A 13,888-nucleotide genomic window follows, 5' to 3' on the forward strand; every position below is an offset into this window, starting at 1 on the left:
CACTTCACCCTTTTGATGATATTCATACCAAAAGCCTGAATCAATCAGTAGCATGTACTTTTAGCTTATCAATTTGGACTTGTGTTGTACTACAGCCTTTTTAGTCACGTTTATTCTTTTTCTATTAATTGGTTCTGACTTTTATTGAAAAAAAAATCATGTTGGCATAGATGTGGTATGGGATAAATAGCCCAGTCTGACCCAGCTGACTCCCAGTCCTGTGTTTTAAGCCCTAAGTGTCTCTCCCCTTAGCCCTAAGTGGCTCTCCCCATCAGTGTCTTAAGGCACTTAGTTACCTTAAGAGCCGTTTGTGGCCGTCTGCCCTAACAGCCATGCCGATGCCTTGACGATGCCACTCAGCTGCTAGTTACTCCTTTGTATAGGCTTTGGCCTTCTTAGCTTCAGCCTACAGGTTGCTCTAGGTATATGCTGGTAGCCTAAGCCTAGTGGTCCACTGGCTCTGGCCTGGCCTTTTCAGTCTCAGCCTTTTGTCAGTTCTTGGTTGCTTCTGTCCCCTTCTAGGCTCAGGCTCGAGCCTTCTCAGCCGCAGGCCACCTCATTTACCCCCCTGTCTCCCTGTTACACAAGCATTTTCTCATTTTCGGGTACTTGACTTTGCTACTTTGAAAATAAAATTAATAATATTATATTTTTGTGTGCATTTTTCTAGATTTAAAAGGACACTGGAAAAGCCCAAACGAACAGATAATCCATCATGACATCATATTGAGTCAGTTGCAGAGTTGCATTCTTAGGGCCACCCTTTAGTGATTTACCATGTTAAAACATGATAATCTACTGCTACATTAAGTCCTAAGGAATTGTGATCTTTTGCCATACTGGAAATGGCTAAGTGGGACTGGGAGGAGAATGCAGTTGGATCAGATATTTGCTGATGACAAAAAATGTTCTGACTGAGGAACCTGGGTTCCATTCAGGGCTGTGCAAGAAAATACTGGACACATTCTTCCATCTTATCCTTTTTTTCTAGTCCTATATTTTTCATTATTCTTAGCTCCACTTCTAGCAGAATCTTTTTGGGAATTTGTGCACTAAAATCTTAAGATGTCTCTGCTGAGCATGTGTAGACTGTGATTTTTAAAAACAAATATTTTGGCCAGTTTGAATATTAGTTTTTCATGAGGATGATAAAAGGCACAACAGCTGACTTTTAAAATGTCAAGCCTGCGCTTTGTCTTTTCACGGGGATATTAAAGCTTTTCAAAGAAAATGTCCTCATAATTTTTTGGAGATGGGCAAATCAACAAGACTATTGTATACTTGGAAATAGATGATGGATTTGAACGAAGTTTTCCAGGGAAATTCAGTTTGAGGCAGAAAATTGGTATAGAAAATTGTAGAACAAATAGTCAAAGTTTATAACCAAGGGTCTTATAATAAGAAATGTCAGGCAACCTTACCAGTAGGCAGAGCCAACAGCCCTGCCTATAATAAAGCTTCCCTGTAGGAAAGAAGGCAAAGAACTATGGGGGAGTCTTATATCAGTCTATATGCTGTTATGGGTAGCTTTGATAAAGAGCAGAGCTAGGCATGTTTGGTCATGCACCCCAAGCTGACCACTTTTATTTTGCTGCTGGCTTGAGCTAAGGACCCACTGTTCAGGGTACTCACCTCTGCTGTAACTAAATTAAGTTGATAGGACCACCACCATACTGGGCTTGTAAGAGATGCAAAAGAAACAGAATTAAACATATAAACTGCCACTTAGCTCTTTGCTGTTTTCATGCCTCTGGCTTGCTAGGCTTTTGCCAGGTGTCACTTGTAAGTGGCCCTTATCTTTCTGAGGCTTTGAGAGCCTGCAGTGTGGGCCCTCACTGGGGCTGCTTGACATCAACTCACTCCAGGCAGCCTTGCTTTCTGCAGGTGCAGCTGCTCCTAGAGACTACTTTCAGCATCTTTTATTTTCCCCCAGGCTGGTTCACATGTCTGGCCCTCCCTCATTCCCCACACCTGGGTTAGCTCCCCTGCTGGGAGGGACTCGCTGCATCTCCGAACCTGTGTTTTCAGTGTTTGGTGAGTCCTTCCAGCTCTGGGGTGGGTGTGGAAAAATACTTGCAGGTTGTGGGGCCATTGAGGTTCCTGCGCACCTATCCCTGCACAGGCCAGGCCCTGTTACACAGTCTAAATATCCCCCTGAAGCTTTAGACTGTGTAGTAGAATAACTGTTTTGGTAAAATTCATAATACTAACTAAACTAGTTACAGCAGTACAACTCCTGAGTATTGAACTGATCTTTGAGTGAGTGATGGGAAAATTTTCAAAGGCATGAAGACACCCCCCCGGGCCTTATTGGAAGTTGCTTGTCATTGTTTTGTAACATCTATTGTCTCTTAAAAAAATTTCCCACGAGTTTCAAATGTCAAGCTGATTCCTGAGTTTAATGGACAGTTTCCTCAGTTTATTGCACTGCTTTATGTTGACTTATATTAGCTAACTGGAAGCTGGCTCCTGTCTTAAGAAGTTGTAAATTATTTTCATTATATAGTTCTTAGTTTTCCTCTTGATTCTAATTACTGAATATTCTTTGTCTTATGTTCTTCCTGGTGCTTTCATAACATTGCAACATTTCCTCAATAATGATTTTAGTAGGATTTATGTAAACACATAGTGGAGTACTTTACTAGTATTTTGTTCAGTAGAATGCATGAAAAATAAATTGGCTCCTAGAGACAGACAGCTGCCTATAAGTGTGCTTGGGGGTGGAGGGAGGGTGTTTTAATTGGAGTGTTTCCAGAAAGTCACTCTAATTGAAATGCTGCAGCATTATGTGTATTAAGCCCCTGTGCATTTAAAAATGGCCATAGGATACTTTAATTTTTGTGCCAGTGAAGAGTTTGACTAATGTGAAAAAGCAAACAGCTTTCTGCTACAGCTAATTTAGGCTACGATAAAAAAGTTTATGGAAGGATCTGTAATTATGCCTTGTGGCCCTTCCTCTAATCTAAGTCTGAAAAGCTACTTCCTCTCAAAAATGGAAAAAAAGATCATTCTTTTTTGTTTCCCTGGTATTAGACTGCTTTGGCATTTAAACATTGCAACTATATTAACCCCTGCTTTTTCGGGGGGTTAGGCCAAATGCTGTACATTGCAGATTTAGAAGAAAACTTTCTTGCAGAAATATTCCCGGCCATTTTGACTTTGTGCAGCTGTATGAAAAATACTTTAAGGTAGGGCTGTCCAACTGGTGGCCTATGAGCCACATATGTCCTATGAGGGTTTGACTTGTGGCCCCTGAGCTCCTGCTACACCCCTTCCTTGCTGTGATTGTAGCAGCAGCTGGGGATCTCTGGTGCTCCCGTCTCTTTCAGCTTCTGCTTTTTCACTGTGCTGCAGGGTGTGATGTGGCATATCAAAGCCTGTAGTGCTAAGGGAGCCCACTGCACAGTACAGTGAAGAATCCTGGGTCTAGGAAATGGAGCAGGGAGCCAGGGCACTGTGTGTGTGTGCTGCAACAGGGGGGTGGGTGGGGAGAAGAGGGGTCCATGTATGCAGTGCTGTGGAGGGCGGGGGTAGGACCCTGCAGTCCTCACTAGTGGGTCTGTGTGGCATGTGGCCCCTGATAGTCTAGCCTGAGCTCTTACTGGCACCTCAGGGCATTTGTAGATGACACTTTAAAGCGGGTTTAAAGTGGGTTAAATGCCTATTGCACTGCTTTAATGACACTGCTGTTTGCATATTTCGGCGGTGTATTGTGTGTTAATGCCAGCCGCTGTAGCACATCTGGGGTCGTAAGGTACCTTAAATGACTTTGGGATGCAGCAAATTACTTTGGAGTGCTGCAAACTAAAACACCTCCGAGGAGTTTTAGTTTCCTACCCTACAGCTGCAGAGGGAAGCTCTGGGCTCTGTGTGGCTCAGGGGCAGCCCATGCAGGCAGCCCGGGAAGGCAGGCTCCAGAGAAGGAAAAACAAAAAAAATCCAGTGAGCCTGACCTTTTTTTCCCTTCCCCTCAGAGCTTGTCTGAGCTGTGTGGGGGCCCAATGCTTCCCTCTGCAGCTGCGGTGCCCCCCGGGACTGCCCAAGCTGGGTGCCTGCGGATGGGTGCTGGCTGTGGGCTTGCTGCCACTGCCGTGGAGGGAAGCACCAGCCCGCCGCTGCAGCTCAGGGACTGCTCTGCCTGCCAGCAGTTCACTCTCCCCTTCCTGCCACTGAAGAGGCAGGTAAGGAGCGTGCAGACATGGGGGTTTACTAATTAACCTCCCGTATCATGTACAAATGCCCTCAGGTTTCAGTAAGGGACCTCTGTGGGTACTTGTGGTTTGAGGTGAAGCTTGCAAAAGCAAAAGTAACATTAGAAGGTACATTGAGATCTCCTAGGACAGTAGCTCTCCTTTAAAGAAAAATCTATTTTTAAAGTTTGTTCAGGATCCTTTCATATATTCTTGCAACTCACTTTTGTGTCACAACCCACAGGCTGGGAAACACTGTCCTAGGTCCCACTTATTACCACAAAAGTTCCAGAAGTGACAACATATTTCTGTTCTGCAGGCTACCTGTTCAGCTCCTCCTCCTGGCTGACCATTTCTACTTCAGAAGACATAATCTTTCATAATACGCAATGCCTGTGGTAGTCTGGTGATATTCTCTTCTGCTTAACTTCTCCTCTGTTGCTTTTAAGGTGATTTACATCTCTTCGAACAAGGACATACCATGTCCTTGCTCTTCCCTTATTCAGAGAGAGCAAGATGCATGGAAAGGTTATGTGGCCCCCATAACTTTGAAATCTTTACATTCTTAATGATCTTCATTTAAAATTTTAATTCTGGAAACATTGTTCAAAACTGGTGTCTCATTTACTTTAAAATACATTTCAGAAGGAAAATGTGATATTTAATTTCAAGTCTTTCTCCATTTTGCAGGAACACATAGAACTGACATACTAAAATCTACTTTGAAAACACATTGAAGTCTCTCCAGTGTGAAGTTGAACACATAAAGAACCTTTGTTGTGCATCCGAATATAAGATCTGAAGCAAAAATGTCCTGTATAGATCCTTATCAGCACATTATGGTAAGTCCATTTGACTTTCATATGTGAATTGTGTTATGCAGCAAGTTCTGTGAGCATGTAGTGTTAATTTCATCATAGAACTTGAGGGACACTGTCATGGCGGGGTCCTCGCGGAGGGCTGTGATCTCCTTGAGGTACCTCGCTCCGTGTACAGGCCGGCCCAAGGCACCCTCTAATTTTCGCCTGCCATGTCTTTGATGGTAAATATAATGATGGGAGGCTGCCTTGTGTTTTCCCTGGGCACGGCTACTCGGGACCTCTGTCCCCGTGGTTCTTCCGGACCCCCTGGGGGTCTCCCGATATGGTGGGTGTTCCCCAGACACCCTAGCCTTGTGGGCTATGCGTGGCTCCTACCAACCCCTAATACCACGCCCCAAGCCTCGCAGATGTAATGGACGTTGTCCGGTCTGTACGCCTGCTTCTCAGGCCTCCTCTCTAATGTGGCCCACTCTGAGCTCCCTCTCTCATGCCCAGCCTCTTGCTGGAACTTTTGTCTTGCCCACTCTGGGCCTCCCCTGCCGGTGTGGTTCCGCTCGGGGACTCTCTAGCGGGCCTCTGGTCCTATGGGCCAACTGCACGGGCACCCTCTCTGACCCTGGCTCACCGCGCTGCTACTCCCTGTCTTCTCGGGGCAACCGCAGCGCCCTGCCTCAGTCTGAGGGGTGTTACCGCACTAGCCTGCGGCCGGGCTCGCTATGCCCGTCTCGGGCTCCTCGATATGGCCCCGCTCTCTAGGGCTGCTCAGTATGGCGCTCCCCTTCTCTGGGGCTCGCCGTGCCCACACTGGGCTACTCAATAATACCGCCCCTTTCCTGGGGCCGGGGTCTATGTTCCCCCACACGCAATCCGGGGTCTAGGTCCCCGTCCGCAACGTACAGGTTGCGCCCACGACCCACTGGCTGCGCTCCTCGCCACCAGTTGCTCACGCACTGGCGTGCGAGCTGCGCCTTCCCTGGCGCTATGAAAATAATGCGCCCTGTTGGCGCTAGGGCACCCCACACTCTCTGGGGTCCCTGTGATTGAGGCCTCCTCCAACCCCTACAGCCTCACCCAAGCCTCCGGGTGTAATATACAGAGCCAAACGTAAACTAGAGCCTCCTGGCTATAACACAAACATAAAGCCCCCTGGCTAACCATAGTGCCCAATCCTCTCAGGGCTATCATGAGCTGTACTTGCCCGTCGGGCTTCTCCCCATATCTCAGCTGAGGGAGCTCCTGCCTCTCCAGCTGCTGGCAGAGAACTGCCAGCCTGGCCTCAGCCCTGGGCTTTATAAGGGCCAGGCCCTGCCACCTACAGGCAGCTGGTTCCCCTTGGTTGCTCCGGCAACCCGCAGCTGCGCTCATTACCTGAGCAAGCCTCAGCTGGGCTCGTTATGTCAGGCCAGGGCGCGCTCACTTGCTCCCTGGCAGTTTCTCCTTTCTAGGAGCAGGGGCACCGAGGTGCCCTGCGACAGACACAATATAAAAAAAGAAAATTAGATTTAAATAAAAATTGATTTGGAAACATTTTGTTTTTAATGAAATTTCATAGATATTATGAATGTTTCAAAATACCTAAGTAAGATGATTTGATCATTTATGAGAAGAGTCTTTGACAAATGTTACTCTTAGCTAGTAATAGTAAAATGATCATAACTTCAGTGACTATAGGAGCCAAGACTTAAAATACCATTTCATTATATTAATTTATCATAAATTGGTTCTCAAAGGCTGAGTACAGACATTCAAGGAGGTTAGGGGGAGGTTAGGTTGAGTTAAATGTGGTCACCTGATCTCAGATAAGTAGAGAGGGGTCTAGCGGGGGGGGTATTAGGGTGATTGGGGGGCAAACAATCTCTGCAGGGGAATGGGGGGGTCTGTGGGGGAATCAGAGGGGTAAGCAGCATCTATGGGAGGTTGGGGGAATTAGGGGGCTATCAGTGTCTGTGGGGGGGAGGGATCAGGGAATAGGGAGGGGGGGCAGCATCCATGGGGGGATCAGGGAGATTGGGGTTCTTCAGGAGGAATCAGGTTCACGGGGGGGGGGAGCAGAATCTGTGGGAGGGGTTAGGGGGACCAAAGGAGTCTGTGGGATGGATCAGGGGTCAGGCAACATCTGTGGGAGTGATTGGGGGGCAGGTGAGATTCAGGAGGGTTTGTTGGGATCGGGGGGTCCACAGGGTTCAGGGAGGGTTTGAGGGGATGTAGGTGCTTTCTCCCTCACCCCAGAGGAACCCTGAGCTCCTCATCCCCAGATGAATAACCACGTCCCTGGCGAACCTACCGTGACCATCCCTCCCACTAGGACTTACTTCCGGGCTCCCAGCATTGGTGAATGCTGATAAAACTGGCACCAGGTGTAGCTTGTGGGATGAATGGTTTGCTAGGTTTTGGGTGGGGAGGGGGAGGAAACCAGCTGGTCCATGGAAGGGGTTGTCTGGGGGTGGGAAAGAGGGGTAGGGGGCTAAAAGTAGCCCAATGTGTCAGGAGGGTGGGTAGGAAAAGTACAGCCCTGGGACTGGGCCCAGCAGCTGGGTTTTCCCAGCTGTGGGCTGCACTGGGAACTGTGTGGAAGTTCAGGACAGTTAGTTCGGTTTAAAAAGGGCCTACCCCATCTAAGTTAGACAGCCTCAGAAGTAGGGTTAACTTAGTTTGGCTAGGTCATTTTTAGACTGATCTAACCTTCCTGGAACTTCTGTACAGTTCACACTTAATTTGACCTAATTAGGGATCTAAATGTAAGGTCCACACCTCCATGGACAAAGTTAGATCGGGTAGCCATTTTTAACACATTTTAACCTCCCTGAACGTTTGTAAGTGCCCACATAGCACAGCAAGCAGAAGAGTTAGTCAGTTGTTTACAAAGACAACTTCTCATGTATTTAACTTTTCCTATACAGGTTTATTATTAACAAGTGTGTCAGCCTCCCCCCTTCCCCCCCATCATTAACTTTGAATAGAGGAAAAAGCAATGAAAAGTTAGAGTTGGTTGAAGTTATTTATTTAACCTTTCCAAGACATTAGCTTACAAACTTAGTGTATATAGGATCCTTTACATGCCATCTAAAACTTTCTGGTGTAAACAATGGGGTCACATTTCCCATCTGAATTGGAATCAAGGTATGTACATATCAAATACTTTCATAACTTTGTCTAGAAATCTATGTCAGCACAAAAAACGTGTGTACAGAAGTAATTACCAATACACTTGTCACATTGATGAATATTTAAACTTCTAAAAATACAGCATTGGCTTCCTTGAAGTGATCTCTTATCAACTGTGTGGCTTCCCACCCCCACATAGTCACATCCTTTAAATAAGCCTGCAACCAACAGATATCAAGTGTTTTACTCACCCTAGTTTTTAACTTTGTGCCAGCTCTTTTGAAGCCTGTCCTAGATTCTTTGGCAGCATTCTTTAACATACTGTTTAGAATGGCTATTTTAATTTCATAGTTTTATAGTTTCTAGGCTTTCTAATATGCAAATTCACTGTTGCCCTTTCTTGGATAGAATGGGAGACCTACTCACAACGGGAGACCTGGTCACAGCATAACACACCCAATTTTAAGCATGTAGAAATTCAGGGAGATTAAAAGAATTACTGAAACATCTAAAATTAGGCACAGACTTAAATATCTCATTGAATCAGAGCGTTAGATTATATTTCTTTTAGTCACTCAGAGATGTCTGATATGAAATGTTTCAAGGTACTGATTTGTAATGTAGGGGGAAACTGCAGACAGCAAAACATTATGTAGTTATAAACTTATTGTCAGTACTGAACTACAGTTAAAGGGATATTATGCAGATTCATGAACATTTTAAAATGTTTAGAGTTAAATTTTGAAAATGCATATGCTTTTTTTCTAATTTTTATTTTTTCTTGTTTTGTGGAAGGATTATGCAAATAAAGAGAGAAATTGATTGGAATAGTAAGTTTACAAACAGTGATGACATTGCTTATATTGAAAGTTCTGTTGAGTGCACAGCATAGATCAATATTTCCCCCCTATAATCTTCTACAATTATATTGATCTTAGGTGTTGCTTGTTCAGATAATAAGTACAATATTTTTATTCTGAAATATCAGTATTCTAAGGTTGACAATATCCCATGAAAAGGAGGCACTGTGCTTTACGAAAGTTGCTGTTGAAACAAAATACTTACTTCCACAAATCAATTGTCTGCTTAAGTTTATTTGGTGCCAGGAAGTGAAAATAATTATGCAGTTCATGCATGTTAGGGCTTCTTGATCTATGCTTTGGAGCATAGGCGACTGGTAGGGGGCGCACAGGGGTGCATGTGACTCCCTAACAGGGCTGGTGCCTCCCCTCATGGCTGACACTGATGCTGTTGGTGGGGCTGGTGCCCCACCTGACAGGGTCAGCGGCTTCTGCGCATGCCCTCCCAGATTCAGGAGACACCAGTCACTCATGCTTTGGACACAATTGAATCTTATGATCAATTTAAATGTTATGACTGTTTGAATAGTTTGCATAACTAGACTCCACTGTATGAATAGTTTTAGACTCTTTATAAAAACATGAGACCTTATTAGTTCCTCAACACACATAGAGAGTTTGTATTCAAAATCAGATCACTTTACAACATTTGAATTAAATTTGAGCATGATGGTCTGATCCTGAGTATAATGATAGGAAAAGGAAATATAATCAAATTAATTTTAAAAGTGGAATATCAGGCAGTTTTTCCTTGTTTGCCTTGTATCCAATAGAGGAAGTGAGGCAACTAGAGAATGTTTACTAAGGACGGGTATACATCAAGAGAAACACAGGGAAAGTGTAGCAGGTTTGTGGCCACTGAGGCTGCCCTGATGGCCCCTGGTGGCTGTGTGTTCCCTGCCTGGCTTAGGCTCTAATTCAGGCCTCCATGGTTCACTTACCTGACATGCCTTGTTCTTAGTACAGATAGTGTAATGGAGGCTAACTGTGGGCTGTTAGAGAGAGCCTGAATTCATGCAAGTCATTACCAGGCACCTCCTCTGGAACCCCTTCACCTCAACTTGGCCCTCAAGGCCCTTCTTGACTCACTTATTCCCTTGCAGGGCACCTGTAACCTTAAGGGCAGATCGTGTGGCTCCATTCCTCCCTTATACCACACACTAAATGTCGTGGATGTTACTGTACTATTATCCACTCTTTAGAGGTCTTGGCTTTAGTGGTCTCTATACTCTCACTGAGCCCTTTAGCCCTGACCCATGATACAGAACCTGGCTTCTAGGCTTCAGCCTCCCTGCCTGACTGTCCCTGTCATTCTCAGGTCCTGGTAGTGGTCTCCTTTCAGCCCCTGCTGAGCCCTGACCCCAATCCTGGGCCTGTTGGGAACACCTAGCTTCCCCAGCCCTGGCAATCTCTGTCTAAAGCCCCTGTTGGATTACCAGCTCCCTGAGTAGACCTTGAGCCTGATCCAGCATCTGGGTCCTAACCTTATGTGACTTAGAGTGTCCAGGAAGTGTTGCATCACAGAAGACAGGCTGCATGAGGCAGCTTGACACCACTAACTTCCTGATGCCACACTTCCTGGATGCTCTGGCTAAGTACAGACAATCAAAAATCTGGAGGTGGAATCAATTCAGTCTACACAGCTTTCTTCAAGCTGCATACAGGCAGTCCTCGGACTTGCGACATAATTAGTTCCTGAAAACCATGTCTTAAGTCTAAACGTTGTAACTCTGAACTGATTTTTCCATAGGAAACAATGTTATAATGGGGGAATGGTTCCTGAACCAAGGCCCTATACCCTATTTTCACTAAAAATAACCAGGAATTTTGTACTCAATCAATTATAGATGAGTCATATAGCTACATTAATATATTTATATTGTAAATAGCAATCATGCTGATTTGAAAGGACTTATTTGAGGTGACTTTGCTGGACTTCTTGAAGGGTTCTTGGTTGGACTTTTTGAAAGGTTCTTAGTTGGAGTCTTCTCAGGAGTCTTGGATGCAGATTTTTCTGGAGTCTTGTCTGCTTTCTTAAAGAAAGTGTCCAAGGAAGTTTGGACAGATGTTCTCCAGGGAGATGGGTGACACAGAGAACTTGTTTGCTGATGTGGTGTGGTGTCAGATCAAGTGTAGTAAAGTCGAAACTGACATCAGAAAATTGAAACAGGGTGTCAATTTATAAATGTTGTAAGTACGAAATGTTGTAACTCAAAATGTTGTAAGTCAAGGACTGCCTGTAGTTTGGACTATTGATGGACAGTGTGATAAAGGCATCTTCCAGGTCCAGTATTATTATGGCTCCACCTTTTGTCTCTGGGCAAACTGCCATGCCTTGTTGATAAATGATTAAGATGTCAAATAGGTGAGAGGCTGCCCTTCGTGTGCCCAAATAACTGTGTGCAATCAGTATACACTCCTACCATCCCTACACGTGTCCCATGCCTCGCTGATGTCACACTGTGTGATGATACTCTGGCTCAAGGCTGTGCAAAACTGGGCACATGGTTGGATCTTTACCATACTGCCCCCTTCGGGGCCACACACACACACACTTCCCCCATCTCACCGGGGTCTCTTGCACTTCACTGGCTCTTACCTGGTCTCTTGCATACCACCTATCCAGGCCACACTCACTCCACCCTACACAAAGAGTTTCTCAGGCTATGCTCTTCACCCCTTGGTTAGCCCTGGTGCAATCTTTTTGAACATCTCCTGTGGCCCTCACCCAAATGGGACTGAGCAACTGCTCAACTATGGGCCTGCTTCACCCCTGGTCCCTCCCTGGACCATTACGTCCCTTTCTCAGGCCACAGCCTTGCCCCTAACATACGGCCTCAGGTCTTCCACGCCTTAGGGTTCAGCCCCACAACTGGCCCCACAACTCTGTCCTGCAACTCTCAGGGTCCAGGGTCTTACACCCCTTTGGGCTCAGGTGCTCCTCTTTGAGCATGCCTGGCCCACCTCCAGGGTCCAACATCCCATGGGACTCAGGCACTTCTCAATAAACTTACCTGCACCCCCCCACCTCTCTCTGTAACCCACCCAAAGGTGGGGTTATGGGTTTAGGTGCCCCAACCAGCCTTACACCAGGGAGGTTCTCAGTCCTAGCATTTGGATGGTCCTACCCCACCACATGCAAGCCCACCAGTTCTCCCTATGCCAGGAGGGTGCAGTTTTAGGTCATGACCAGGACCAATGAGGCCTCTGCCTTCCCCATAGCCTCACCCTTACCTCCAAGATATTCTTGGAGCAGGAGCTCCACTGGGCAATGTTACTCCCCTCTGGCTGTTCTCAAAATGCTCTGCTCTTATAACAGAGTTCTCCCAAAGTGGCCACTCTCCAAAATGGCAGCTCTCACTAGCCACCTGTCAACTCCCTAAAGGGTGTTCTGTCACAGACAGACAGCATACATTTTCACTCATCAGTTGGCCAAAGCAGGCAGAGCCTACACTGGCCAAGGCCAGAAGGCAGGGGTCACTCATTCACACCTCCCACCTCTGCTAGGCTGCCCTGCCCCCTTTCCAGCCTCCTGCCTGTCAGTCATGGGGTGGCCAATGGGAGGAGAATGGATCCCCACTCTATCTCCCAAGCCAGGCTCTGCACACTATGAGAGGAAAAGCCCCCAAAGCTGGAAGGCAGGGGGATAGTGACAGGGTGGGGTGTTTGCAGTCAAGTGGAGCTGTGCTGTGAAGGAGGAATCACCCACTTTGGGAGCTTTCCCCTCCATCCACTGTGCAGACCCCAGCTGGAATGGCTAGGGCTGAAGCAAGGGCCCATTCCTCCCCCCTTCCTCCTTCTGTGACTGAGAGGTGGGAGGTGCTTAGGGGGCATGGCTGGGGTAGGAGAGCCACACTGCAGGGTGATGAAACCCCTGCCTTGGGGAGCTTCCCTCCACCTCTGCTGCTGTAAAGACCCTAGTCAGGGACAGCCAGGGATGGGACAGGAATCCATTCCCTCCTTCACCTGCCCCTCATGCTGCTGGTGATGGGGCTGGAAACATTGCTTCAAGTCTGTGACTACCAGGGCCAGGGCCACTGGGTTGGGCTGGTGCAGCCGGGGGCAGAGGCTATCCTGCTTGAATTGCAAGGGGGGCGGTAGTTAGCGGGAGCTGCAATGCATCCTGGGATGCAGGGGGATTGAAACGTAACTTGAGTTGAGACTGGATTTGGGACAGAACTTTTGATAGACCGGTTTAACCTAAATCAGTTAAGTGTGATACTGCATCCACCCAGGTCTAATTAAACCATTTTCAATCATTTTGAAGCCAGTCTATGTGCACTGAACTTCTCTTCTGTTGCAGGTTTAAATCGATTTCTGACCACTTATACCAGTTTATGTGTAATATCTGTCCCTAGCCTCTGTGTTCCCAAGAGGACTTACGCTATGCCACACAGGTGGCCATGACTAGAAAAAAAATCCTTTTTTCTATATTTTGCCTTCCAAAAACAAGGTGCATATGTTATTTATTTGGGGCCATTTTGTATGGAAGAATATATAGGTAATACGATTTCCACAGCAAATAGGATTTCCATGGAAGAGCTAACTCTTGAACCTAGGACACCTGAGTTCCAGTCTGGTAACTTAAAGACAAGCCTGCCCTCCCTCTTAGAGTATTCAGTTCTCTGACCGGGCCTCCCAAAAGCACAACATCTATTACTAAAGCTAAAGCCGAGTTGTTGTTGTTGTGTCTGTGTTTCATTTACACCATTATTTTAATTATAGATGACATAGATGACCAGTAAAAACCACAACATGATGAAACAGACACTGTTTAGTAATCTGTGATATGACCTGTGAAAGTGAGAAATTCTCATTAAACCCGTTTGAGCAGCATCAAGAAGCAAGCAAAGACTAAGAGGCAGCAGTGAAGGCAGTTCACTCCAGTTATGGTTTATCATACATTTTTACA

General features: G+C 46.2%; 1 protein-coding gene across 1 annotated transcript in view; it reads left to right on the plus strand.

Moving 5' to 3' along the window:
• PLA2G4A (phospholipase A2 group IVA) overlaps positions 1 to 13,888 on the plus strand; it is a 125,811-nt gene that overhangs the window by 14,409 nt on the left and 97,514 nt on the right. The window contains exon 2 of the mRNA XM_006258681.4: positions 4,881 to 5,032. Coding sequence (XP_006258743.1) covers positions 5,000 to 5,032 — 33 coding nt within the window. The 5' untranslated portion in view covers positions 4,881 to 4,999. The remainder of the gene's footprint in view (positions 1 to 4,880; positions 5,033 to 13,888) is intronic.

The sequence above is a fragment of the Alligator mississippiensis genome, chromosome 5, assembly GCF_030867095.1.
Source record: "Alligator mississippiensis isolate rAllMis1 chromosome 5, rAllMis1, whole genome shotgun sequence".
Classification (NCBI taxonomy): Eukaryota; Metazoa; Chordata; order Crocodylia; family Alligatoridae; genus Alligator; species Alligator mississippiensis.